At 35.8% G+C, this 26,681-nt stretch overlaps 1 protein-coding gene across 1 annotated transcript in view; it reads right to left on the bottom strand.

The window, feature by feature from the left end:
• The window catches only part of LOC145685429 (CLIP domain-containing serine protease B10-like), a 64,107-nt gene that overhangs the window by 7,876 nt on the left and 29,550 nt on the right, over window positions 1–26,681 (bottom strand). The window contains exon 5 of the mRNA XM_081757823.1: window positions 19,611–19,810. Coding sequence (XP_081613949.1) covers window positions 19,611–19,810 — 200 coding nt within the window. The remainder of the gene's footprint in view (window positions 1–19,610; window positions 19,811–26,681) is intronic.

Here is a 26,681-nt window from a genome sequence, read left to right as displayed (position 1 = left end):
TTTGACTACGTATAGCGAGGAAAGAAGGTGCCAAGTGGATCTTGACAGTGAGGAAGAAAGTTCTATGGTTTGTCGCCTTATGCAGATACAAATGAACTCCCAGCAATTCTCCTTAGCGGCAATCCAGTATCCGAAAGTGTCGTCAAAGGGTCAACAACCCAGGAACCGTGAAGATCTCTCTCTCTCTCTGTGTGTGTAAGAAGGTGTGTGGTGAGAAGAGCACTGGCAGCGAAAGGTAGGACCAACCTATTTTACTTACTGGTGTTGAAAGACAAACTTTCATTCTTAAATAGAAATGCAAGACGTTGCTGCGTGAACACTAGTGCCAGAATAACTGATATTTGGAAAGACGTTAACTTTGCTTTCATCACCTCGAAATTAGTATTCTCTTTTGGACATTGGACTAACTAAACAATATATTCCGTTTTAAAAGTACTTTTTAGCTCTCGAGCGATTCTGAATAATCTTGAAAAACTTCTACATTGTTTTTTTGACTTAAAGAAATCTTCTAGTAAATTGCTTCTAAAAGATGTAGCTTAAAATGTGTTCATGGAAAGAAACTAACCAGTTGTAACTGCTAAAAACTCCAGATACTCTTTATAATATTAAGTATGTAATGTTTGTTAAGAAAGTAACGCCGGCATTGAAGCTATGATTTTATTTCTTTTTATGTCGTGTTATTTAAAAATGTCCAAAGCGTATTATGACCAAGCATTACTTGTATGTATTATATGTACAGTCATGCAGTGAATATTTTTGTTAGTATGAAATAATGATATGTGTTAACATTCTCCAGTAGGTATTTGCGAAATGAAAATTCACTTCAATTAGTATTCTTATAAGATTTGAAAGAATGTAGAATTGAGAAATCAAATAGAGAAGCATTGGTTAGAAAAATGATAACATAAATCTTATAGGTAGTCACGTTAAGGATACGGTACCCATTAGCTAGACATGGTATTCTAGAAAATGAATAAATATTTATATATCATGAAACGTTAGGCTAAGCAAAGCTGCAATCAACTGATTATTTTGATCCACCTAAGCAATAGGAGATCAAGGTCTATGCACATAGACAGCAATCAACGACCATCAAAACAAAATGTTGCAAAATAATAATAAGAAGAAAACTGCAGAAAAGAACTAAATTTACCCAAAGCCTTTTGAACAAACACCTTTGCATTCTCTCTCTCTCTCTCTCTCTCTCTCTCTCTCTCTCTATATATATATATATATATATATATATATATATATATATATATATATATATATATATATATATATATAGAGAGAGAGAGAGAGAGAGAGAGAGAGAGAGAGAGATTGCCTTAAAAAGTGAAGTGGAGTATTTGAAAGCCGAAAACTTTGAACTACGATCTCATGAAAACAAATAAGTGAACAGGTTAATTTTGCAGTGCAAGATGCTACTCGAGAAGTTAAGCACCAGGTAGGAAATGATAGCAGTGGTGAAAATAAATCTAAAAGGTTGAAAAATAGTAAGGTCAAAACAAAGCAAGTATTGGAAACTAAATACTCGGTTCCCGTGAAAAAAGGTATGAACTACTGGACATTGAAGCGACAAATCAAAACCTAAAAGTAAAAGGTGTACAAGGCAAACAAGAAAAGGTAAACATACCCATGAAAACAATGCATGACGAAATACGTTACGCTAGACAGAAGAACAGGAAACCAAATGGAAATAAGAAAATATTAATTCTAGGGGCAGCCAGACCACAAACACAGTGGTTCTCTTAAAAGACATATTACTCAAAATTATGAAGTGTCATGTATCAGGAACCCGGGTGCCATCATTAGTGAAATAATGAGAGACTGTGGTTCACAATGCAAGGATATCAGTATGAAAGACACACTAATAATCATTGGTGAGGTGAATGATGTTGCTTGTGGTGAGAGAAACAGAAGTGTGGTAAATCTGTACAAGTGTCTAAATAAATATGTTACATAACGCCAACGTAATTGTAGCAGGTATTCCACATAGACGGTAACTCCTGTGTTGATGTGCATTTAAAACAAACAGCAAAATTTCGAAAATATGCAAGGGTCATTATCCACGTTGATTCGGACTTTATGGAAAGAGAGAATTTCACTAGACACAGACTACATTTAAATAACAATGGGATATGTTCAATATGCAATATATTTGCTGAGCTGATAGAATCGTCTGTGGCCTTGACAAGTCTCATACTTTTGCCATGGCAAGCATCATTAGACAAAAATGAAAGTCTAGGGCCAATAGTAACAGACAGTAGCAATACCGTATGCAAGAGCCTTGGTACATACTCTAATATTACCGGTAATGTAGACTGTAATGGTATAGGAGTAGATTGTATTGACAGCATTAGTTTAATACGGAGGACAAGTAATTCAATCTATAAAGCAGAAGGTTATATTGTAACTCCTACTGTGTATTGAAAGAAAATATTGATCGGGTTGTTGATGTGAATTCAACAATCACCCAGACACCAACTGTGACCAATCGACATTCGGTAAGAAAAAGAATTGTAAATAGAGATGAAATTTTTTTATGGTTAATGTAATTCACGAGTTATGCATATTTTATCAAAACGTTCAAGGTTTAATTACTATTAAAATAAATATGCTGGACGTTTTACTTTCTGAGTTCGCAAATGAGGTTAGCGTTATTTTCACAACTGAACATTGGATGAAACAACACGAGATTATGGTGACAAGTATTTCTGAGTTTACATTAGCAACTGCGTATTGTAGATCAAATATGTTAAAAGGCGGGGCTAGTGTTTATTGCAGAAAAGGTGTCGAAACCAAAATAATAACAAAATTTGATTATTTAAATAGGGATAAACATTTTGAATCTTGTGTAGTTGAATTATTAACTCATAACCTGGTTGTAATATGTGTTTATAGAACTCCTGACAGCGATTTGAATATTTTTGTCCAAAACCTTGAAATAACTATGAACTATTTTACTCAGTCTAATAAACATTTTGTCATAATAGAAGATCTGAATGTAAACTTCCTTGTAACTTATATCGATGATCAACTCACGCTACTCCTGAACACGTATGACTTAACACCAATGGTTAATGTACCTACAAGAATTACATACGATAATCGTACCGCACTCGATCAATTACTTTATAACACAAAATATATAAACGGCACAGTTGCAGTCGTAAATAGTGGCTTCTTGGATCATGAAGCTCAATTATTTCATTTCAATATTCCCATTGTACAAAACGCTAATCGAAACACACACACGAAAGTCAAATCTGCATACACAAGAATATTTAATGAAACAAATATCACCGATTTTAATTTTATACTAAGTAATGAAAGCTGGGAGGAAATATACTCCAAAAAATCGTTAAATGAAACTTGGAACATTTTCCATGACATACACACCCAGACATTCAATAAAGCATTTCCTAGAAAACTTCGCCATATTCTAGTAAAAAAAAGCAAATCTTGGATAACACCTGCGATTAATGTCTTTAGTAAGAAGTTAAGATCCCTAAATTTAACATATAAGAGTGGCGAGTTAACAAGTAACATGACAGAGTACTATAAAATGTATAAAATGACTTACAAAAATATCTTAAAATTTGCAAAAACACGTCATTACTCAACACGCATAGTAAAATATGAAAATATAACCGCCACGTTATGGAGTATAGTAAAAGACGAAACTAATACTAAAGAACGAGTAATTGAAGAAAACATAGAAATCGAATCAAACGTCAATCTTATTAGCGATCCATTTATTATTGCCAATCTCTTCAACAATCACTTTACGAATATTCAAAAAACTGTGGCTCCAAATAGTCAGCCTCCTTCGGAGCAGCCAGTGGCGGATCTAGGCCAGAGACGGGGAGGCCTAGGCTCCCCCAGTTGTTTCAGTGACAAACTAATTTAAGCTATTATTTATATATTTTTGAAAGTTGATGTATACCTGTCATAGTCTGGATACTGGCTGGCCCCCCAGGTTTTACCTTCTAGATCCGCCACTGGGAGTAGCTATTGTTTAACAAAATAAATAACTCAATGTTTCTCCGCCCAGTGTCGGAAAATGAAATTTTAACAATAATTAAACAATCTAAAAATAAATGGTCCACGGCTCCAGATGAAATACCAATGTCCATAGTAAAAAGAATAGTTTTCCTTTAGCAAGGCCGTTACATTACTTAATTAGTTTGTCTTTCCAACTCAGTAAATTTCCTGACAGATTAAAACATGCAAAAATTAAACCTCTACAGAAGAAAGGCGTAGAACAAATTGCAGATAATTTCAGAGCAATCTTAATACTTTCTCCTTTCTGAACTTATATACTTCCACCGTTGTGGCCTCGCGTAGCGTAGTCGCTGACGTTCTCGAGTTTTTTTTGTGGTCCCTGGTTCGATTCCCGGTGGGGACATTCGGTCGAAGAGATGTAACAGCTTTCTCATTCCAGCTATCCTGAGTGAGAATATTTCTGGGCTATCCTCATTCACACTAGGCAAATGCCAGATTGGTACCTAAGATACAGGTTCCAGATCGCTTCTTTCATTCCCAATTTCTCTCCTTCCCCAGATAGTATGCCATCCCTAATAGCGAGAGATGGAAAGACATAGAGGAAGTCATACCCAGAAATATGTACCCTTCTCCAATATATAATTGCATGTGTAAATTTGTCTAAGTCTCTTAAAGTTGTCAGTTTGGCAACAATGCATTCCAAGTAAGAGGAGGGAACGTGATGGGGGAAATAACGAGATTTCCGAACGCAGCTCACGGTTTGATGTTGGAGATATTTAGTTACTCTTCTGTTGCTTATCGTAATAATACTTTTAGAACAAAATAGCACCTTGGTAAATGCAGAAAATGTTGTTAAACAAATACACACGCTTTTCTACCCAGAGGAAAAGAAACGTCATGAAAAAAGAAGGGTTGTTAAGGAGTTCGTTCTCTATCAGTAGAACTGAAGAAAACCTCTACAGTTGTTTCGATAGCCACTCGTGCCAAGTGTTATGTTTTTATCTAATGTAATATTACACCGACCCCACAAGATGTTCGTAAACCTATATATACCTTTGGGGATACCATGGTACAATATGTACCATACGGGGTGTTTCATGGAACATTGCGTTATAACTCTCCTATTTTAACTTTTTCGTCCGGTTTTTTTTTTCAAGTCCAGAGGCATTATAGAAGACATTACGTATGGTTTCACACCTTCCTGCTTCGAGACATAGGAGGTGATGACGTCATAAGTCTAAAATTTATATTTTCGTGTAATACATTTTTTGCGGGGGGTATGTAAAGTATTTTTGGCGGGCTTATTTTTGCACGTAGAAGATTGAAATTTTGCCCAAACATGCAGTCCACCGAGTAGTATTTACCAGATTTTTTTTTTTAGATTTCTGCGTTAAAACAGGGGGGGATCCAGAGGGTCAAAAAGTTGAAAAAAGGGATATTTTTACCCAAAAATCCGGTTTTCCCTCATTTTCCCGCCTTAGATACATGATGGAGACAAGTGAATGGTACCGCCTGAAAGGCAGTTCTTTTCTGAAGAGAATAATGTGTTACACATGGCCCTAGGGTAATTAGGGAATTGTCAGGGAACTTTTACCAAAATATACTTCTGTATAGGGGAATTTTGGACATTTTCGGTATTATATTTTGTGGGCTTATTTTTGCAAGTAGAAGATTGAAATTGTGCACAAACATTCAGTCCACCAAGTAGTATCTACCAGATTTGTTTCAGATTTCTGCGTTAAAACAGGGGGGTACAGAGGGGCTAAACGTTGAAAAAGGGAAATTTTTACCAAAAAATCATTTTTCACGGGATTTTCCCGCCTTAGATACACGATGGGGACAACTGAATGGTACTGCCTGAAAGACAGTTCCATTCTGAAGAGAATGATGGGCAAAACATAACGCTAGGGTAATTACGAATGTCTCAGGGAATGTTTAAAAATTTCCCTCTGTATACGGGAATATGGGACATTTTCGGTATATATTTTTTTTTTTTGGCGGGCTTACTTTTGCACCTGGAAAATTGGAATTGTGCATAAACATTCAGCCCAACGACTAGTATTTACCAGATTTTTTTTCAGATCTCTGCTTTAAAACAGGGGGGTCCAGGGGGGCTAAAAGTTAAAAAAAGGATATTTAGAGCCAAAAAATCCCGTTTTTTCTCATTTTCCCGCCTTAGATACATGATGGAGACACTTGAGTCATACCGCCTGAAAGGCAGTTCCAAGCTGAAGAGAATGATGGGCGAAACACGACCATAGGGTAAGTAGGGATGTCCCAGGAAATTTTTACCTGAGATCATGGTGTTTTACGGTAATTTGGGGCATGGTGGGAATTCCTGATAAAATTTGTCCCGCCCTTGGTATTCAAGATAGAAAGTTGAAATTTGGCACACACATTTAGTATACCAAGTACTATTTGTCAGATTTTTTGTATGGCTAGGTTCACACAGGGCCGCTCCAGAGGGGCCCAAAGTGCGAGAAAAAAAATCCCTCCGAAATTTTCCATTTGGCATCACTTTTCCCGCTCCTGGTATACGGTATGAGCATGCAAGTGGTATCATTTGGAAGCCAGCTCTATTCTGAAGGGAATGAGGTATGAATCGTGATCCTATTATAAATAGTGACGATGCAGTAGCTACTTGACTAAAAGTCTAAAAAATAACCCAAAAAACCAGGTGCCGGAAAGGGATATATATATATATATATATATATATATATATATATATATATATATATATATATATATATATATATATATATATCGGGTGTTGCAAAATAAGTGTTACAACGCTTGGGAGGTGACTCCTGCCACTGAGACAAGAAAAAAAGTTCTCTTGAACGTTCCGCTATCGGACATAGTTTCGGATCTACAACGTGCCGAAAGCGTGGGAAAATGATTTTCGGACGCCAATAGTTCGGGAACTATCCAACGTAAAGAGAGCGGGTAAAAAATTCACTGAAGAAGTCATACTTGCTGTATTGAATTTTGCATGTTTCAGAATCATATCATGCACGCGCAAGGGATTCCCCAAAGTAACGTAGGGATTCCCGAATAATCCGCCAAATGAAAATTGGTCTAAATTGATATGAATTGATAGGATTTCTACCAGGTAACAATAATTCGTTTGTATTAAGTCGATATCTGCAACAAATACAAAATGGCGGACACCTTCTTGCCCGTTGTGTGTGGTTGCATAATCGCCAGGTACGGATGCTGGCCAACAGTGACGTTCTGAGTATTAAGTGTATCGAATTTGTACTCAAATGCTCTAGAAAGACATCTGGAGTGTCGGTAAAGCACAACAGGTGAAGCAGGGTGATCACATGTGTGGAAATACTTAACGAAAAATGTCCAGAAAAAATGCACTCATACTAAGTAAACGTGAGTTCAAAGCGTCGGAAATGTAAGGATTAGCGTAAATAACATGAAAGCCATTGCCAATTCACCAATAATATTCCCTTAAACCGATGCAATATGATCTGCACGGTTGCATACCAATAAGGATGCAACAACTGAGGCCAAGTTGAAATTGTGCAAGGGGATTCACAAAGAAACTAGGTAAACTAAAGGAATGTCACTAGTGGGATCGCATGAGCGATATTGAAATGTGGCCAATGTGTGTGTTGATATCGACATGTAGTTAATGGACAAATGTCAACATGTCCCACTACTGCTGGGACACCGTCTCACGTGGAAAAACTAGGAAAATAACGTTGTACATTCTGCTATTACATCTGAGACTTCCTCGAGCCTCAGGGCTTGAGCGCTCGCTTTCGATCGCGTGGTCGCAGTTTCCAATCCTACTGGGAGCCCACGGCCTCATATTCAAAACCCGAGTAGTTATTTTCCTATTTTTCCCACGTGGGACGGTGTCCCAGCAGTAGTGGGACATGTTGACATTTGTCCATTAACTACATGTCGATATCAACACACACATTGGCCACATTTCAATATCGACCATGCGATCCCACTAGTGACATTCCTTTAGTTTACCCAGTTTCTTTGTGAGTCCCCTTGCACAATTTCAACTTGGCCTCAGTTGTTGCATCCTTATTGGTATGCAACCGTGCAGATCATATTGCATCGGTTTAAGGGAATATTATTGGTGAATTGGCAATGGCTTTCATGTTATTTACGCTAATCCTTACATTTCCGACGCTTTGAACTCACGTTTACTTAGTATGAGTGCATTTTTTCTGGACATTTTTCGTTAAGTATTTCCACACATGTGATCACTCTGCTTCACCTGTTGTGCTTTACCGACACTCCAGATGTCTTTCTAGAGCATTTGAGTACAAATTCGATACACTTAATACTCAGAACGTCACTGTTGGCCAGCATCCGTACCTGGCGATTATGCAACCACACACAACGGGCAAGAAGGTGTCCGCCATTTTGTATTTGTTGCAGATATCGACTTAATACAAACGAATTATTGTTACCTGGTAGAAATCCTATCAATTCATATCAATTTAGACCAATTTTCATTTGGCGGATTATCCGGGAATCCCTACGTTACTTTGGGGAATCCCTTGCGCGTGCATGATAGGATTCTGAAACATGCAAAATTCAATACAGCAAGTATGACTTCTTCAGTGAATTTTTTACCCGCCCTCTTTACATTGGATAGTTTCGGAACTATTGGCGTCCGAAAATCATTTTCCCACGCTTTCGGCACGTTGTAGATCCGAAACTATGTCCGATAGCGGAAAGTTCAAGATAACTTTTTTTCTTGTCTCAGTGGCAGGAGTCACCTCCCAAGCGTTGTAACACTTATTTTGCAACACCCGATATATATATATATATATATATATATACAGACTGTCCCATAATTCGTGTGTAAACTTTAGTTTCATAGTACTCAGAACTGGTAAAAGCTAGAACTGTGAAATTTGCAGGCAATTTAGAGGAAGGTCAGAAGATTTGTTTGATAGCAAAGTGAGATCGCGGGTATTAATGTTTGCGGAGTTACAGGGTCAAAGGTCAAAATGCGATTTTTTCCTTATGGGATTTCAATGTTAAATAGTAGTCTCACATGCCATTTTTTTGAATATCCATCTCCGGTAGCAAAAATTGGTATATCGACATAAATTCTGATCCGAAACAATGTGATAACGAGAAATTTGGGCAATCGTGACCCGGTGACCTCTAGCAGGTCATCTGTGACCCTTGAAGAAAAAGCTCCCTTTTCAACAGCTTATTGTACACAACTAATTCAGTTGAAGATAATGTTAAAAACACATATGCACAAAGGATCTACTGAACATCCTTTTTAGCAAAACGAAGAGGTCAGCAATATCATCAGAGGTCAAAGGTCACGTAGTTAAAATGTCATATTTGATGTGTTAACAAATAAGAAACTGTGACATTGGAAATAATGCTTTGAAGTGCCATAGAACACATGCATAATGATCCTTCCAACGAGTGTGTATGGGCATAGGGAAAAGATCATCATAAGAGGTCAAAGGTCACGCAGTTAAAATTTCATGTTTGATGTGTTAGCAACTATGAAACTGTGACGTTTGAAAAATGATTTGAGCTACCATGGAACACTTGCATAAAAGGTCCTTCGAATTGGTGTATATGGGCATAGGAAAAAGGTCAACAATGTCATAAAAGGTCAAAGGTCACGCAGTTAAAATTTCATGTTTGAAGTGTTAAGAAGTATGAAACTACGTTGTTGGAAATAAGAATTTGAGCTGCCGCTGGACACATGCAGAAAAGATCTTCCAATTACTGTGTGTGTGAGGTCAACAGTATCGTAAAAGGTCAAAGGTCACGCAGTTAAAATTTCATGTTTGATGTGTTAGCAAGTATAAAACTGTGGCGTTTTAAATATGGATTTGAGCTTCCATAGAACACATTCAGAAAGATCCTTCCAAGGGGTGCACATAACCATAATGAAAAGGTCAATATTGCCATAAGGTGGAGAAGCCTAATTTTGTAATTCAAATGCTGCAGGCAATGGTAGGCATGTTTCTGTGATGTTTAAAACAATGATGTGCTAAACTTAAGTTCACTCTGGGTATGTGTCTTTGTGAAGATTTTTCAAGAGTGTCTGGAGTTATCTGTTCAATGGCACGCTGTATCGATCGTCGAAGTTCTTCAAGTGTTACTGAATGAGTTTGATAAACTTGTTGCTTAAGAAAGCCCCATAGAAAGAAGTCGCATGGGGTTAGATCAGGACTTCCAGCTGGCCACTCAACATCAGAAACTATACTTATTAAACGGTTTCCAAACCTTCCTCTTAAAATTTGCAATGTTGCCCTAGTACGATGTGCTGGAGCACCATCCTGTTAAAACCACATATCATTGTGTGGATCAAGATTTAAGGGATTAAGTTCATGGAAAAGAAATTCTCGCAACATATTTTGGTATGTAAGTTGATTAACGTTTCTTTCGAAGAAAAATGGCCTTATTACAACAGTTGCTGTTATTCCCATCCACACGATAACACCCCTTTGATCTACACAGCGTTCAATTCTTTCCGCCGGTGGACTGGGTCCCAAGAACCGTTCATGTGACGAAGACACTGTTCCATTAAAAAAAAAAAAAAAAAAAGCTTCATCTGACATTATAAGTTGAAATAAAAGATATGGGATTTTCATTTAATTTGTCTATCAACCAGTTACAAAATAAAATTCTGGCACCGAAATAATCTTCATACGGTACGCCTTAACCTCAAGCACACGCAATATCCTACTCAGCGAACTTCTTTTAACATTGGATGCAACACTCTGGCGACGGATTGATTTTCTTGGTGAACTAAGCACAGAACGAACCACTTTGCGTTTAGTATCCTCGGTAGAGATCCTTACAAGTGGTCCTGCCTTTCGTTGTCGCTGAGAAAGATGTTCCTTTCTAAAACAGTTATTCCGAAACTGTTTGCAAAGATGAAGAATTTGGGTATTGCTTATTTTCACACCCCACCGTGCAAACGCCTTTCTCCGCGTTTTTTTAACCTACCTACTAAGAACTGTATGCAAATCGGCACGTTGTTCCTTTGTTAGAATATCCACTGTGACTTACACAATCACACACACACACACTTCCAAACACGTAGGCCTATGAGTATAGAGAAAATAAGAAATACAACAGCTTTTGTTTTCTTACACACTCACAAGACACACAATATTTCCAAACACTCAAGATACACAAACTCATTTAATTTTAAGCTCAACTCCACACTCCACTGCCTCACTGTCTCTGTCCAACCAGATTATCATTCTAGCAACACCAAACCACCCTTGTGAACGAAACAGACTGATTATTTGACGTGAATTCAAAACATATACAGGCCGTGTTTATGCTTCAGTCATGAAAGGGTATAAATAAACGATAAGAGTGCGTCTCTTCCTACATATGGGGAAGCAATTTATTTCCAGTGGAATTATTTTTATTTTCTCAATTTCCTTGGTAAGCATCAAGGAAATATTAAGGCTGCCATATTTATTTTTCATGAGAATAGGGACATCTTTGTTCTCCCCTCAAACTTCACAACACAATGCATTGCTTGGAAACAGATAGTGTCTGATGAAGCCAAAATGTTAGTTGGCGAAACTGTAACACGTATGTAGTTTTTTATGTGAATATATTGTTTTGCTCAGCAAATAGTTTGTTTTTGTTTAAGTATATACAAAGCAAAGCTTCTACTTATGGAAAATATTACCAAATAATATGTTTTTTAGAATCTAGACAAAAGAAAATCCTGCACCCACTATGCCCTAGAATGTCCTGCAAACAATAGTGCGCATTCTATAATGACTTCCTAAAATTAAGTATTCTTGTTATTTAAAAGAAAAGATTTCCGAGAGCCCAAATAAATATTCTTAATTTTATATACCATACCAACTAAATTAGTTCTCAAACATTACCGTCTCATACTTGCCAATATGCGAACTATAAACTTCTTATTTCGTGACCTTTGACCTTTTATTACACTGTTGACCATTAATTATGCATGTATTCCATGGGCGCCTTTTTGCATGTATTCTATAGCAGGTCAAATCACTTTTCAAACGTCACACTTTCATATTTGCTAACACAAACAATCATGTTTTAACTTCGTGACCTTTGACCTTTTATGACATTGTTAACCTTTTTCTAAGACCATGGACTCCCCTTGGAAGGACCTTTCTTTATCCATGTGTTCTATGCGAGCTCCAATTATTCTTTCTAACGCCACAGTTTCATACTTGTTAACACATCAAACATGACATTTTAACTGCGTGACCTTTGACCTTTTATGACATTGTTGAGCTTTTTGCTATGCCCATACATACCAATTGGAAAGACCTTTATGCATATTTTCTATGGCAGCTATGGCTCCCTTATTTCCAACATCACAGTTTCATACTTGCTGATATATCAAACATGAAATTTTTACTGCGTGACCTTTGACCTTTAAGGACGTTCTTGATCTTTTTCCTGTGCCCATACACATCCGTTGGAAGGACCTTTCTGTATGTATTCTATGGCACGTCAAATCATTTTTCAAACGTCGCCTTCCATATTTATAACACATCAAACATGAAATTTTAACTGCGTGACCTTTGACCTTTAATGACATTGTTGACCTTTTTCCTATGCCCATATACACCAATTCGAAAGACCTTTTATGCAAGTGTTCCATGGTAGCTCAAATCATTTTTCAAACGTCACAGTTTCATAGTTGCTAACACATCAAACATGAAATTTTAACTGCGTGACCTTTGACCTCTTATGATAATCTTTTCCCTATGCCCATACACACTCGTTGGAAGGATCATTATGCATGTGTTCTATGGCACTTCAAAGCATTATTTCCAATGTCATAGTTTCTTATTTGTTAACACATCAAATATGACATTTTAACTACGTGACCTTTGACCTCTGATGATATTGCTGACCTCTTCGTTTTGCTAAAAAGGATGTTCAGTAAATCCTTTGTGCATATGTGTTTTTAACATTATCTTCAACTGAATTAGTTGTGTACAATAAGCTGTTGAAAAGGGAGCTTTTTCTTCAAGGGTCACAGATGACCTGCTAGAGGTCACCGGGTCACGATTGCCCAAATTTCTCGTTATCACATTGTTTCGGATCAGAATTTATGTCGATATACCAATTTTTGCTACCGGAGATGGATATTCAAAAAAATGGCATGTGAGACTACTATTTAACATTGAAATCCCATAAGGAAAAAATCGCATTTTGACCTTTGACCCTGTAACTCCGCAAACAATAATACCCGCGATCCCATTTTGCTATCAAACAAATCTTCTGACCTTCCTCTAAATTGCCTGCAAATTTCACAGCTCTATCTTTTACCAGTTCTGAGTACTATGAAATTAAAGTTTACACACGAATTATGGGACAGTCTGTATATATATATATATATATATATATATATATATATATATATATATATATATATATATATATATATATATAACGTCTAGTGTTAAAGAAATCACTATCAGCTATAATAACGCCTCAATCTTTACCGGAGCGCCAAACTAGAATGTCCTCGTTTGTATCCTTCTATTTCAACTTAAGGAATAATAGTTACTTTCTTTAAAGTTTTTACACTAATCGCCATTAAGAAGCACGATACTGATAACTCATATGGATTCAGTGTAATATTAACTTCTATTTTCTCCCTTTCTTTCATAAAAAAAAAAAAAAAAAAAAAAACTGGAAACTGCAGAAATCTATATAACGTCTGGTTTCAATTCTGATCCTTTTTCAAAAACTTTAGAGAAAATGCTTTCATATGGATTCAAGGTCTTAAGAACAGGTTTCATCTTCGACTTTATCCTGCTGTTGCAATCGGAAGTTATAGAGTACTACTTTCGGTATTAACATTAATAACCATAATTTGAAAATATATCTTTGTTTCACAATACCCAACGCAGGTCATTTGTTCATTGAAGTGAAAATGTTTAACTGAATAATAATTTACTCTGTCAATTTATAGCACTGATAAGACCTGAAAATATTAGACTCAATTTAACGCATTTCTAAGAAATAGACTAAATATTACCATTATGACTATTACTGTTTTTGAAATTGCCCTGTGTTGTTTATTTGACCCAAAAGGGATTAACCTGATAAGAGAGGCTTTTCGTCGTAGTCTTCTTTTTAAGAAAATCTTACACCAATTAATTTTTATAAATTTATTTATTTTCTTTTGAATAGAATCGCTAGTCCATTCAAGTGTTATTGTTTCTTGGATGCTCTCAGGTATTACATTATTATTATTATTATTATTATTATTATTATTATTATTATTATATAAAAATGGAAAGGATTCTACTATTATATGTTCAGTGCGACAATAATTGATTTGATCGCTTCAGTCTTAAGATAACATAATAAGTTATCGTCAAATTCACTTGCAGAAACCCTTTGATATGCAGTGTTTGATTTATTGAATATTGAATAACTAGGTTTAGAGTTTAGTAATTTACAAATTTTTATCTGGGGGTAGTTCCGTACTAATCTTAGCAACATTTAGCATACATCAAAGTAACGCTAAAAGTACAAGAACTGCTATTCCAGTTATTGCAAACTAAGTTGCATATTTTGTGCTGTGTTGGCGCAAATCGTTACGTAATGTGCTTGCTAGTACTAATGAATTTTACAACAATGTTTCACAGTGTTACAGGTTAAGTTGGGTAAACATTACAGTGATCTTTCTCGTAGTTATTGTTAACTATATGAATAGGTTTCGCGATATAAACTGAAACAGTGATGTTATTTCGTCTCCGCTACCATGCTGATCACTGTTTTTTTTTTTTTTTTCATACAAACGTGTGAAGTGATAGGTGTATTGTGAAGTACAGAATAAACAGGAATAGAAGATGTAACATTATTTACATTTATAGATTTTTTTAGGACAGAGTAAATTTCGTGGAGAGTATAAATTATGAATATGGATATCACTATAGAAAGTTTACGAATGAAATATAGTAATTAAAAAAGAAAGAATAATATATAAAGAACATACTTCTACTGGCGCCACATCTCTAAAGAAAGTGATAAGATGTAAATAGCATAATTAACGCTAACGCACCATTATCATGTAATCCGCCGTAAGGGAGAACAATTATACACAATATAATAAGCTTTCTAACGTTCATATTGATGAGATGGTACACATAAAATAATATAAATATAGAAATTTGTTAAAAGAAGAAGTATTTCAAACCTTTAGAATAATCCTAGTTATATTTATTACGCCCACCCTTAAATATGCTTTTTACAATGTCAGTGGCAGATCTAGAAAATAAAAACTGGGAAGGGCTAGCCAGAATCCAAACTATGATATTCAAATCATGAGCTTACTATAAACTTTCAAAAATATATAAATAATAGCTTAAATTACTTTTGTCACCCACAAAACTGAAGAGCTTAGCTCTCCCCGCCCTGGCCAGATCTGCCACTGTACAATGTCCATAATTAAAATAACTACAGAATGACAAAACAGTATTAGGCTTGAGCCCTATCTGTGCCGAGAAAATACTATACTTCTAACCACCTTGTAGTCATATCTATGGCAGAAATAATACTGCACTTGTAGCCACATGTGTGACAGTAATTTTCAACATGCATCGGGATTTTGCTTCTTCTTCTTATTTTATTCCACATCAATATTCATTATACACGTAATACTAGCCATTTAATTTACAATTTATCTAATTGCTGTTTTTTTCTTTTTCTTTATGCTTTTTTACTTCTTAAAAATATAACCAACTCTTTAAACATATATACAACAATTTCGTTTACTCTATGATTGCAATCTGAAAATTAACACTTTACTTCTTAGCCCGTGTTCTTTAGAAAATAAAATTGTGATCATCATAGCATTAAGAAAAATGCGACGTCACACTATTTCAGATCATCAGTGGTATCACTTGTAAATGTGCCTTACAAAATGATTCTACACCATGTCTAACTATTCAATTTTCATGACTAATTCACAAAAAGTAAATTTATACTTTCTTAAGTACCTATATCGTCCTATGACATTACTCCCGTACAATATGAAGTCTGGGCAAACTCCCCACTTGTTCCACTCACAGTATGGCCTTTCCTATTCAAATTACAATCTTTCAGGACCTGTAAAACACTATCCACAGATATAACTAATTTATTATTTGGCACCAGTTCTTCCAAAAGATGATCCGTCAAGAACCGCAAACAATTTAATTAGATGCAAACCTAGAAATCAAGTAGGTTCATTGTTAGTGTACTAGATCTTTCTGTGGAGCTCCTAGGCAGCGTATGAGAAATATCGACGTACTTGGCAAACGCGCTTTGATTTTGTCACTGCGAAAAACTTCGGAACATATAGTAGGTCTACCTATCGTAGGGTACTGGTTGGTTTGGTTTACATTTTGAAAATAAGTATAAGTGAACACTAGTTAAAATTCAGAAATACTTTGTGTCAAAAATATTAAGACTTAGTTATCAGCGTGTAATTACATCATTACATAATTCGCGGTGTCTATTGACACTTCTCAAGGAGCACTAGGCAACAGCGACACAAAGTTCACGAACAAACGGAATTAAGGCAGCAACCACGACTGTGGCATTGAAACATGAAAAAGAACGAGATGAAGATGAAGCACTCGATAAAAGTTCAACTACGTGGCAAAACTTGCCAGAAAATTGAGTATACTACTATACTTAAAAATGAGGAAGAATCAGTATACTAATTGAATATTTTTCCCGCAGCGGGGATAAATTCACACATAGACGTACTCTACAATCACATATTATACGTATATATATATATATATATATATATATATATATATATATATATATATATATATAAGGGCGGATCCAAGGGGGGCTATAGAGGCTGTAGCCCCCCTTGACCCTCAGGTATACAGTGGATAAAATGGACTTCAATCCTGTTTTATACTGGATAAAGCGGAAAATTATGGTTTAGCTCCTCCCTTGATCATATCCTGGATCCGCCACTGTATATATATATATATATATATATATATATATATATATATATATATATATATATATATATAATATGTAATTAAAATCACTCCAGATACTGTAGACGTGTCACTTCTACTTGTTTTCTAATTATGGTCATACTGAGCTTGACGGGCAAGCATGCAATTACTTCTTTGATCCGTATACAGTAGGAGTATCTCACGTGAAGGAGTTGTTTGTACGGTGTAATATTTTCTCAATATTGTAGCCGGAAGTTCTGCTAGATTTCTACCACTTCTGGTTGTAGTAGATTAGAGTGAAGACGGAATATAATCTTGGGATACTTAATTGAGTGTAGAAAGGTACTTCTTGCTATTGCTGCTGTTTTTACTCTAAAGCGATCAATGTTAAAACCGAAAGTGGTTTATATTTGAAACTTTCGTTTTGAATAGGAAGTTGAGACAGGAAATATTTCATATTCTTAGAACGCTAAATTGATTTATAATGAAACATTTCTCGCTATCTCTTATCAATTTTGGTCTGTATAAGTCAATGCTGAAACCGAAAGTTGTGGTGGATTTCTACTATGTCTGGTTTTAGTAGAGAATAAAGGAGATAGATGAAACGTAGTCTTGGTATGCTTAATCGATGGCAGGAAAATCGTTTGTCTGTATGTTACGTTTTTGGTCTATAGTGATAAACGTGAAAAGCGGTAATGTTTTATTTTTATCATCGGTTTGATTATTGCCTAAGTACTTGAATTCGGTTTCTAACTTTTGACTCATTACTTACTGAACAAATTTGCTGGTGACTTCTCAAGTAATCCTTAAGATGTTTTCGTTCTGCGGAGGGATGGACAGGGTAAATATATAACGGAGTTTTGGTAAACCAATCTTCATAACAAGATTTGTTCCTAATTGTAATACTTTCACCTACAAAATAAAAGTTGTTCCTTATTTGTTTCCTCCTCAATGCTCAAAAATATTATAGAGCGGGTAGGAGTTTACCCATACCAGGGATGAAAAATTTTTTCTTTAAGAAATCAGGGTGGAATCCCATGCATTTCACCCTTCATACGCACACTGGGTAGAATAAACGCTTTAACTCATTTCAGTAACATTTCAGTAGCATCTCTGTAACCTTGGAAAAGTAAAAGAAGAAAGTAAAATAGAAAAAAATCTAAATTATTATTTTCTTTTGTGTTTGGTAAATACTCGAAAACAAATAGTAATAAAAGTTACCACTTTCTAAAGTATAATTTCTCCTGAAGAAAGAAAGAATAAAATTAATCCTAAAATCAGAACCTTTAAACTAAGAAGAACATTTTTTTAATGAAAGCACCCACTATGACTCGAACCATGTTCAAAAGCTTTGAATTCCAATAGAAAGAAAGAACTAAATACGAGCGACTACCGAAATACACTGTAAACATTTTTCAGTTGTATTGATTGAGGGAGCTCCTTAAAATCCTCCTTGTTTTTTCAAGACTTCTTTGGGTTAAAAGCATACGTACTTACTTTATCTAAACAAAGTCTTCTGCATTTGCCAAGTACTACTTTGCTCCTAAACTAACATTACATTAAGTAATGTAAAAGGATCTGAATATTTCAAACAGAAACAAGAATGTGTGTTCGGAATGCTGCACTGCAATTTTATTTTCTTATGACTTTCCTTCCCACAACCTAGACCGCGTTGTTGCCAAACTCACAATTTTAAGGGACTCAGAAAGATCCAGGCGTGTAATTATATATTGAAGAAGTGTAGAAATAAATAAACCTTCCAGTGCCTCTCTTAAACAGTGGACAGATGTGTAAAACTTGTAACAGTAACAGCCAGAAAAGTCCGCACACAAGATACTGAGCGGCTAAAAGCGCAACATTGGTTTTGGATGACGCCAATGATGCCGTGAACTTGCAACAAGGACCACTGTTAACTGAAAATATATGATATGGTCGGATTAGTAATCGTTCTAACCAAAGGCTGTATTTACTGTATATGTGGCGAACGCCCAAAGAACTGTATGGTACGCAGGGTCTCGGTACAACAGTGAAAGATGGATATGCCTTTGTGGTATTTTGGGCCGCAACATCTTATTAGTCGCACTGTTTTCCTTCATTATGTCATCATATTAGGGTACCATATGCATTTTGTAATCCAGATGTTTCTAGGCAACGGCATCATATTCCAGGATGACAATGCGTAAATTCACACAACTTGGGTTATTGCGGAGTGATTTGTGTAAAACAGGATGAAGTTTAACAATTCCCTTGACCGATACCTGAACATAATTCAACATCTGCGGCTCATTTAAACTTCATGAATCTTGTGCAGTTTTCCGTTTCCATCCTCTCTCCCGTATCTGAATACTGCTATGGACACCAGAATGGTGTAATATTCCATTTTCTTCAATTCACGACCTCTACGGCCCAAGTTCATGCCGAATAAGAGTTTTCTTTTAAGCCAAAAGCACCCGAAGATTATATTGGTCTGGAAAGTGACACTTTTCTCAGTTGTTTCCTCTAAATTGATAAGTACGTGTATGTCAAAATAATTAATTCGAAATTTGAGTACACGATCCAAAAATAAATTCAAAATACAGAAGTATCTATACTGTTACAATATTGGTGTTTCATTTATACTACATTAGAACATACACTTACCACACAGGATTTGACACCTTCTGAAGTTCCGCAGAAGTTATCTTCCTCTATCATTTTCTCTGAATATTTTGATTTCCTTATACAATCCTTTCTTGACAGCGTTTTCACCTTGCCTTCTCTCAGAGCGGAGCTGTAGGCGTTCCTTTCAGATACATGACCCCAGCCAACCACGTGCGCCTTACGGCCATGTTTAAAGAGTCCTATGAAATTTGAGAAAGAAATAGTAATATTTTCCGTCAATAATATACTGGTGTCCGAAATTTTAGGAAGAGATAAATAAAGTATCATATAATATTGTGTAATCGATGGAAATGAATGAAAGCCCGGTAGTGTGTTAGCATAGGTCTCCTACACGTACGTATGGAGCAATTTGTTGCATTACGTAGCATCAGCGTGATTATAGCGCCAAATGGTTGTGTTCTTCGAACATGAAACAGGTTGAATAACAGGGGCGAAACAATGTGTGTCACTTAGAGAACTGTTAAAGTGCATTGTGGTGTGGTTACTTATAACAACGTGGCACGGATACGACAGGTAAATGACTTCGTATGGGACTGAATCATTAGGAAATTGGAGAACGGACAAAGTGTCGCGAGTGTCGTCTAGGACTGTTATTGCTAACAACATTGTTTAACCTGTATGGAGAGCGTTATGATCCACAGGCAATGGTCTACGGCAACGGACAACCTCTAAATTGTGCAATAGACAAGATGGGAGACACGTCAGACACAGGGTGCTATTGCAAACATATTTAACAAAACTGCAAGGCGTCCTATCACACAGTTTAAAGTGGAAAGTCGACTGCAATGGGATGATGTCTTTGCACTACTGACCTTACGTTGTGTTCTGTTGAAACCTGCACATCGGCGGCATCGTTTCAAGTCGTGCCACTAATATCAGAACTAGACCAAAGGAAAGTGGGTCCTTGTTCTCGTATCAGATGGGAGCAGATTCGGTCCAAGGAGTGACTGAAAATACACTCACCCGGTGAGAGTTGAAAACAAGCAGTGAACGAGGAACATTGTTGAACATAATCGTTTTGGTCAGCGTTATTGTGGAACTATGATCCTGCCGCACATGTGAGATGCTGTGGGTCCTGTCTTCATCTTTATGAGTGATAAAGCGCGACTTCATCGAACATCGGAGGTTGTGAAGTTGTTGAAACATGGGATATTCACAAATTGGTTAATGTGCCCGTTTCCACAATTAGAATCCCATCGAGCACATGTGGGGTGCTATAGAGAGATGTCTTGCAGCACGTTCAGATCCACCATGGACCATTAAAAAGTAAACAGCGGTTGTGAAGAAATGGGGCACCACTTTACGAACAACATGGGAGCACATTCTAGAACACACATTACTGACCATGGTGATCACATATTTTTCTACGGATGATTTCACTCCTGTAATGTGAGTGGAACCATCGTGAGTTGTAATTATTTCAGTGTAAGTCATTGTTTCTTTATAGAAGTGCAATTTTTGATCTTGTAATCCCATGCTTCTTCCTGTGTCATACTGTATTCTTGGCATGATTCATGTTTCAACAATCTATGCCATATAAGAGTAACACAGCATGCGGAACTTAATTTGTTCTTAAGTTTTGCAAATCAGTGTAATCAGTAATCAGTGTAAATAGAAATTAATACCATCTCCTGAACTGTGCAAATACATGTTTCAAACATCAGAATAGTGAAGAACATTTGCATTTTGGTTCTAGTTTAATATTTTGTTTTAGTAATTACTAAGACTGGAATGTCATCTGGAATTATCACGAGAAATTCATGTACTTTCTCATTATATTGAATATGCACTAAAAGTAAGAATTTCCATCACTCTCCCTTCATGTGTATATAATGTAGCAGACGAAAATTTTAGCTATATGTCCGTGCCCGATTTATATAACTAATGAGACTTCCTCTTCGTTCTGTAGGTGAGATATGATCAAATTTTAATCTCATGCTTATGAACGTTTTTGTTATATTTTGTAATATGAAGTATGGAAAAAGTTAGTTTTTGATAATAAGATACAAATTTGCTCTTAAGATAGTCAAGATAACACATATTTTCCAACTTATATAGTTTGAAAAAAATTTATGACAAAACCAGGAATGAAATCTGATTACTGTATTGACGTAAAGATTCCGTTTCTGGAATAGCCAGATTTAATTTCGTGAAATATTCTTCCTGCTGGTGTGACTGATGTATGACGATTCTAGACGATTTTAGTGAAGGATTTGATTCCCGGTGGGAGCTCATGTGATTCGGATTCCACGTTAATCAGTATGTCCCGACTCGCTGTTAAAAGGGACGTTAAACTCAAAATCAACTCAACTGAGCTTTTAGTGAGATAATTATTACCGAATTATCAAAGTACAGCTTCTCTCCTGATAATACAAAAAAGAAACGAAACATATTTGAATACCCAAGATAACTCTGGATAATCGTAGGGGCCTGGAATTTTGAACCCCAGGTAACTCGGAATATACCGTTGGTGGGTTAAAAAAAGAAAAGAAAGAAAGAAAACGAAGGACAGTTATCACTAATGTCATAGCCGATTGCACCTCATTGTGAGAGACATCATCTATAAGGTTTGAGAAATTATTCAAACTTTAGTTCTCGTTTTAAAAGCAATATTACTATAATTTAAATTTATAATCATTTTCACTTGAGGACAGTTATAAATAAACTTCAATTGTCAGTAAATAGGATCATAAATGATATTACACATGTTAAATATGTATAATACAGAGCATAGAAGTCATTTCTATTGTTTCTAAATCGCTATATTACCCGAGGACAAACTCATTAATATATACAAATAACTCTTGACAATCAACTATCCTAATCTCAATCATTCCAATATATTAATTTTATCTCTATTTTTATCAGAAACCCACTTACGGGGTCGAATCAGAAACCCCGCGTATCTGAGGTAAGTGCTCTATTACTGAGCCTTCTTAGAACACCAAGAGAGTTGATTTCTGTAGAGTGTGTATGTTGCTGTATATAACTTTGATTAGACACATAAGTTCTTTGCTATACCTGTGAAACTCTAATCATTCTTAACACATTTGTTATGTAAACAATCGACCAATAATTAAAATACACCAAATTTAACGAAGACTACTTGGACAAAGAAATGGAAAAAATATATAAATATATTAGTACATTCCTCAAAGTCATTTTGAGCAGTACATGACTAATATGTTTACGTGTCATGGGTCAATCAAAAATCTTAGAGGTTGTCCGTTGCCGTAGACCATTGCCTGTGCGTCATGGTTATGCCGGTTAGGCTAAAGGAGACTGTGATGATGGGAAATGAACGAAATGGTGGAATGAAGATACTGAGAGAAAACGGAAGAACCCCGAGAAAACCTACGCACACGGGTTTGTCCACCAAACTTCACTTGGCGCTAGCTGGGATTGAACCAAGGACCAGAGGTGAAGGCTCTAGTACTGAGGCACTCAATCCCAATCAGTGATTTACGAATGTAATTGAGTGAATTACATAATAAAATAGTTTGTTAAAGCGATACTTATTTACGCACGTAAAGTCAGCCATTCAATTTTAAATAAGTTATATTACTTTATTAGATTGAGTGTCAAAAAGAATTAGTTAAGATTCAGATCAACTTGCGTGCAGTCATACAATCTGCTTGTTAGTGTGTAAGGTGCTTAATAATTTTAATTAACACATTTTTATCACTACATTATCATGTATAATATAATCATATAAAGGTAAAAATTGTGCAATTATTCTGCCTGGTAATGGTGATTAGCGTAACATTGCGAGGATCGGAGGCATTTACATCATATGACGTTAGGGCTGTCGAATTATATTGTAAGTTCAGGAGTAAAACATATTGACTAGAGCAACAGATTCACTGCTGATGCTTATATTTTTTGCAAATACGGACTAAGAATGGATATATATCCAGTCATGGAGAGTAATAAAAACTCTCTAACATTTCCGATTCCGATTCTTTCTTCTAATTGGATTCTATGTTGATCGGCAGGGTATATTACTACTTGCTACGATTTCATGAAGTGGTTGTGATTTTTTTTCAAAGCTACGTACTCTAATAGATCATTCGTGCTAACAAATTATACTTACTTAAGTCTTCAAGAAAGTTTTATATCCCCACAATGCATACTGTACTCCTATTAAAATTATACAGGGTGTCCACATGGAATCTCCCTAATTACAAATATTAATTGCATGGAAACTGTTAGTGCCAGGGACTAACAGTTTGCGGCATCCTGAATAGTAACAAACAGTTTTTACTTTTATATGGGCCGCGTTACTAGCTCTCAGAATGTCCAGTCGATATTCAATCTTCCGCCATGTGTTGTGTAGCCTATCCGGTGTGATAGAGTTGATGGCTTCTTCAATTTTGTGACGAAAATCAGGAATATCACGTACAGGTGTCCCCGTAGAAATAAATCCATAACGGTTATGTTAAGAGATCGCGGTGGCCAAGGAGTGGGTCCATCGCGTCCAATCCATCGCTGTCGAAACGTTTGGTCTAAAGACTTACGAACATCTAAACACTAGTGCCGGAAGGCATAATTTTGTTCGAATATCACGTTTCGTTGCAAAGGAAGTAGCTGTGGAAAAGCAAAGTGTTCAAGCATGTCCATATAAATGGGACCAGTTATTGTGTGCTCCATGACGAAAAATGATCCGATAATTCTTTCGCGTCCCAAAGCACACCACACATTCACTTTCTCACTATCTCCGACACATTCACGAACAACGTATGGGGTTTCGGAACCTCAAATGCGCACATTGTGACGATTTACCTTGCCTGATGTGTGGAAGGTTGCATTATTACTGAAAATCCTCCTCCTCAAGTAATCAGAAACATCTACGATCCGTTCTAAAATCTCCACTGCAAAACTGGTTCATTTTGGTAGGTCATCGGACTGTAGTACCTGAACGATTTGTACCTTATATACATACAGACACACTCTTTTATGGAGCACTTTATGGATCGTTGAACGTGGGATGCTCAGTGCGCGTGATGCTCAGGGAACTGACTTTTTTGGCTTCTAGTGAAGTCTTCCCTGACCACATCCACAGTTTTCTCAGAGGTTCGTGCTTTGTCGGGCTGTCGGTTTACACTTTTTGTGGCCACAAACATATTAAACCATGTTTTAATTGTCTTGCATGGATTCCGTTGGTACTTTCGTCTGAAGTTCCTTTGCACAGTAATTGTTGATTTAGTCTCAACTAACCACACCATACACTGTGCTCTCTCTTGTGCTGTTGTCATCTTTGTTCATGATCACTTGCAACAAATAACAAAATTTCACATAAACGTTGTTACTGTACATCTGCAAAAAATAACAATTAACAATCAAAAACAAAAAACTGTTTGAGATGGTCTTCCAAATGCCACAGACCGTTATATTCTGGCACTAATAGTTTCCATGCAATTAATATTTGTAATCAGAGAGATTTCATGTGGACATCCTGTACATCTGATATTTTATTCCATGACAAAGAATAAAATGTTCGTATTGTCCTTCGTCACTCTCACCATATTCTTTTGAGTCTTTATCGATAATGTAGCTTATTATTAATTATATTAGTGTTCTTTTATCTTGTTTGATCTATTATATTGTATTAACTTCCTCTAACGTTGTAACAACTTAAATTAAATATTTTGTGCTGTTGTGACGGAACACAAATTTTAACCAGACAATAAAAATAGTGACCGCATTAGGAATCAGTTGAAAGAAAACGAAAAAAAAAAAAACAAAACGAAGAAAAAATAATAACGTGCAATGTACTGGAGAGAAGTCGCTAAAATTAATTCTCTTTAACGAGGACGATTACGAAACATCACCTACTGATTGAAATCCGGATTATTTTCCAATAAAGTAAATTCCAATAAACTTTCTTGTTATTGTTGATTATTCCATATCGGACTCCCGAAGAAAACTCATCTAAACAACTTATTGACCGTGCCAATAGCGACTACTCTCAATCATGACTTCGTTTTCTTTCATTTAGAAATAGAAAAGAAAGAGAAGAAAGTAGAAGGGTAAAAGAAGGAGATAGGAAAAGAAGAAAGAAAAGAAATAGGGTATTTTAATAAGAAACAGATTACTGGATAATTCCGGAAATATAGTAAAAGGTCGGGAAAGTCGTTGAAAGATGAATCATTCTAAATGTTATTAACGACTAATCAATTTTGGAATGCTTCGGAATAGACACATGTTCCCTCATACCACCCAGACCTAGCTCCAGGCACCACGATCGTGGGGTTGCCCAGACCTAGACCTGGAAATGAGAAAAGTGAAATCATTCTTTGTACTCTTATTCTAACCGGTGATTGATAACCATCCAGCATCTGAACTCTGTTCTCTAGGATCGACCACACATATGAATTAGCCAAGAAAAAAAATCAAACTTATGAACTCAATATAAATTTATGTATCGTATCAATAAGAATTTCAACTTCCTGGAAGAAAGATGTCGTATTTAGGCTCATCCTGCTATTTTTGTTTCACTCCTAGAGCCGATTTAAACCATTAGTAGCGGTCCTTCATGACCTAGGTTATTTACCTTAACACATATATTAAAACATGACACATATATTACAGATGTTAATATGACAAATGATATCACTAAAATTACTTAAATTAAATCTATCATGCATTCACACGCTCACTCACTCAGGACAGTGTATATATGTTTAAAGGAAACCAACTAACTACAAAGATACAAATAATTTATTACATTCATAGTGAAAAGAAAAGACAAACAAATAATTATAAAGAAAATATTAAAAGCACAAGTTCTTGGTTATATATTAATAGAGTACATAGTGTTATATTTTAGTAAATTTTTGTATATTCAATCATATTGACAAATGGAACGAAAAGAAAAAAAATATAATTACATGTATCATATCTTAGGCATGCTAAAGCAAAATTATGATTTGCGACATACGCAAAAAAAGGCACTTATTTCACTTAAAAAAAATTTGGACAAAGAGGAAAGAAAAGAGAAAAAAAAACTTTTAGATGTATTAGAACTTATATGAGTCTCTACCTCACATT

This window comes from Thermobia domestica, chromosome 5, assembly GCF_964235325.1.
Source record: "Thermobia domestica chromosome 5, izTheDome1.hap1.1, whole genome shotgun sequence".
Classification (NCBI taxonomy): Eukaryota; Metazoa; Arthropoda; class Insecta; order Zygentoma; family Lepismatidae; genus Thermobia; species Thermobia domestica.
This window is presented reverse-complemented; position numbering and strand designations above follow the sequence as displayed.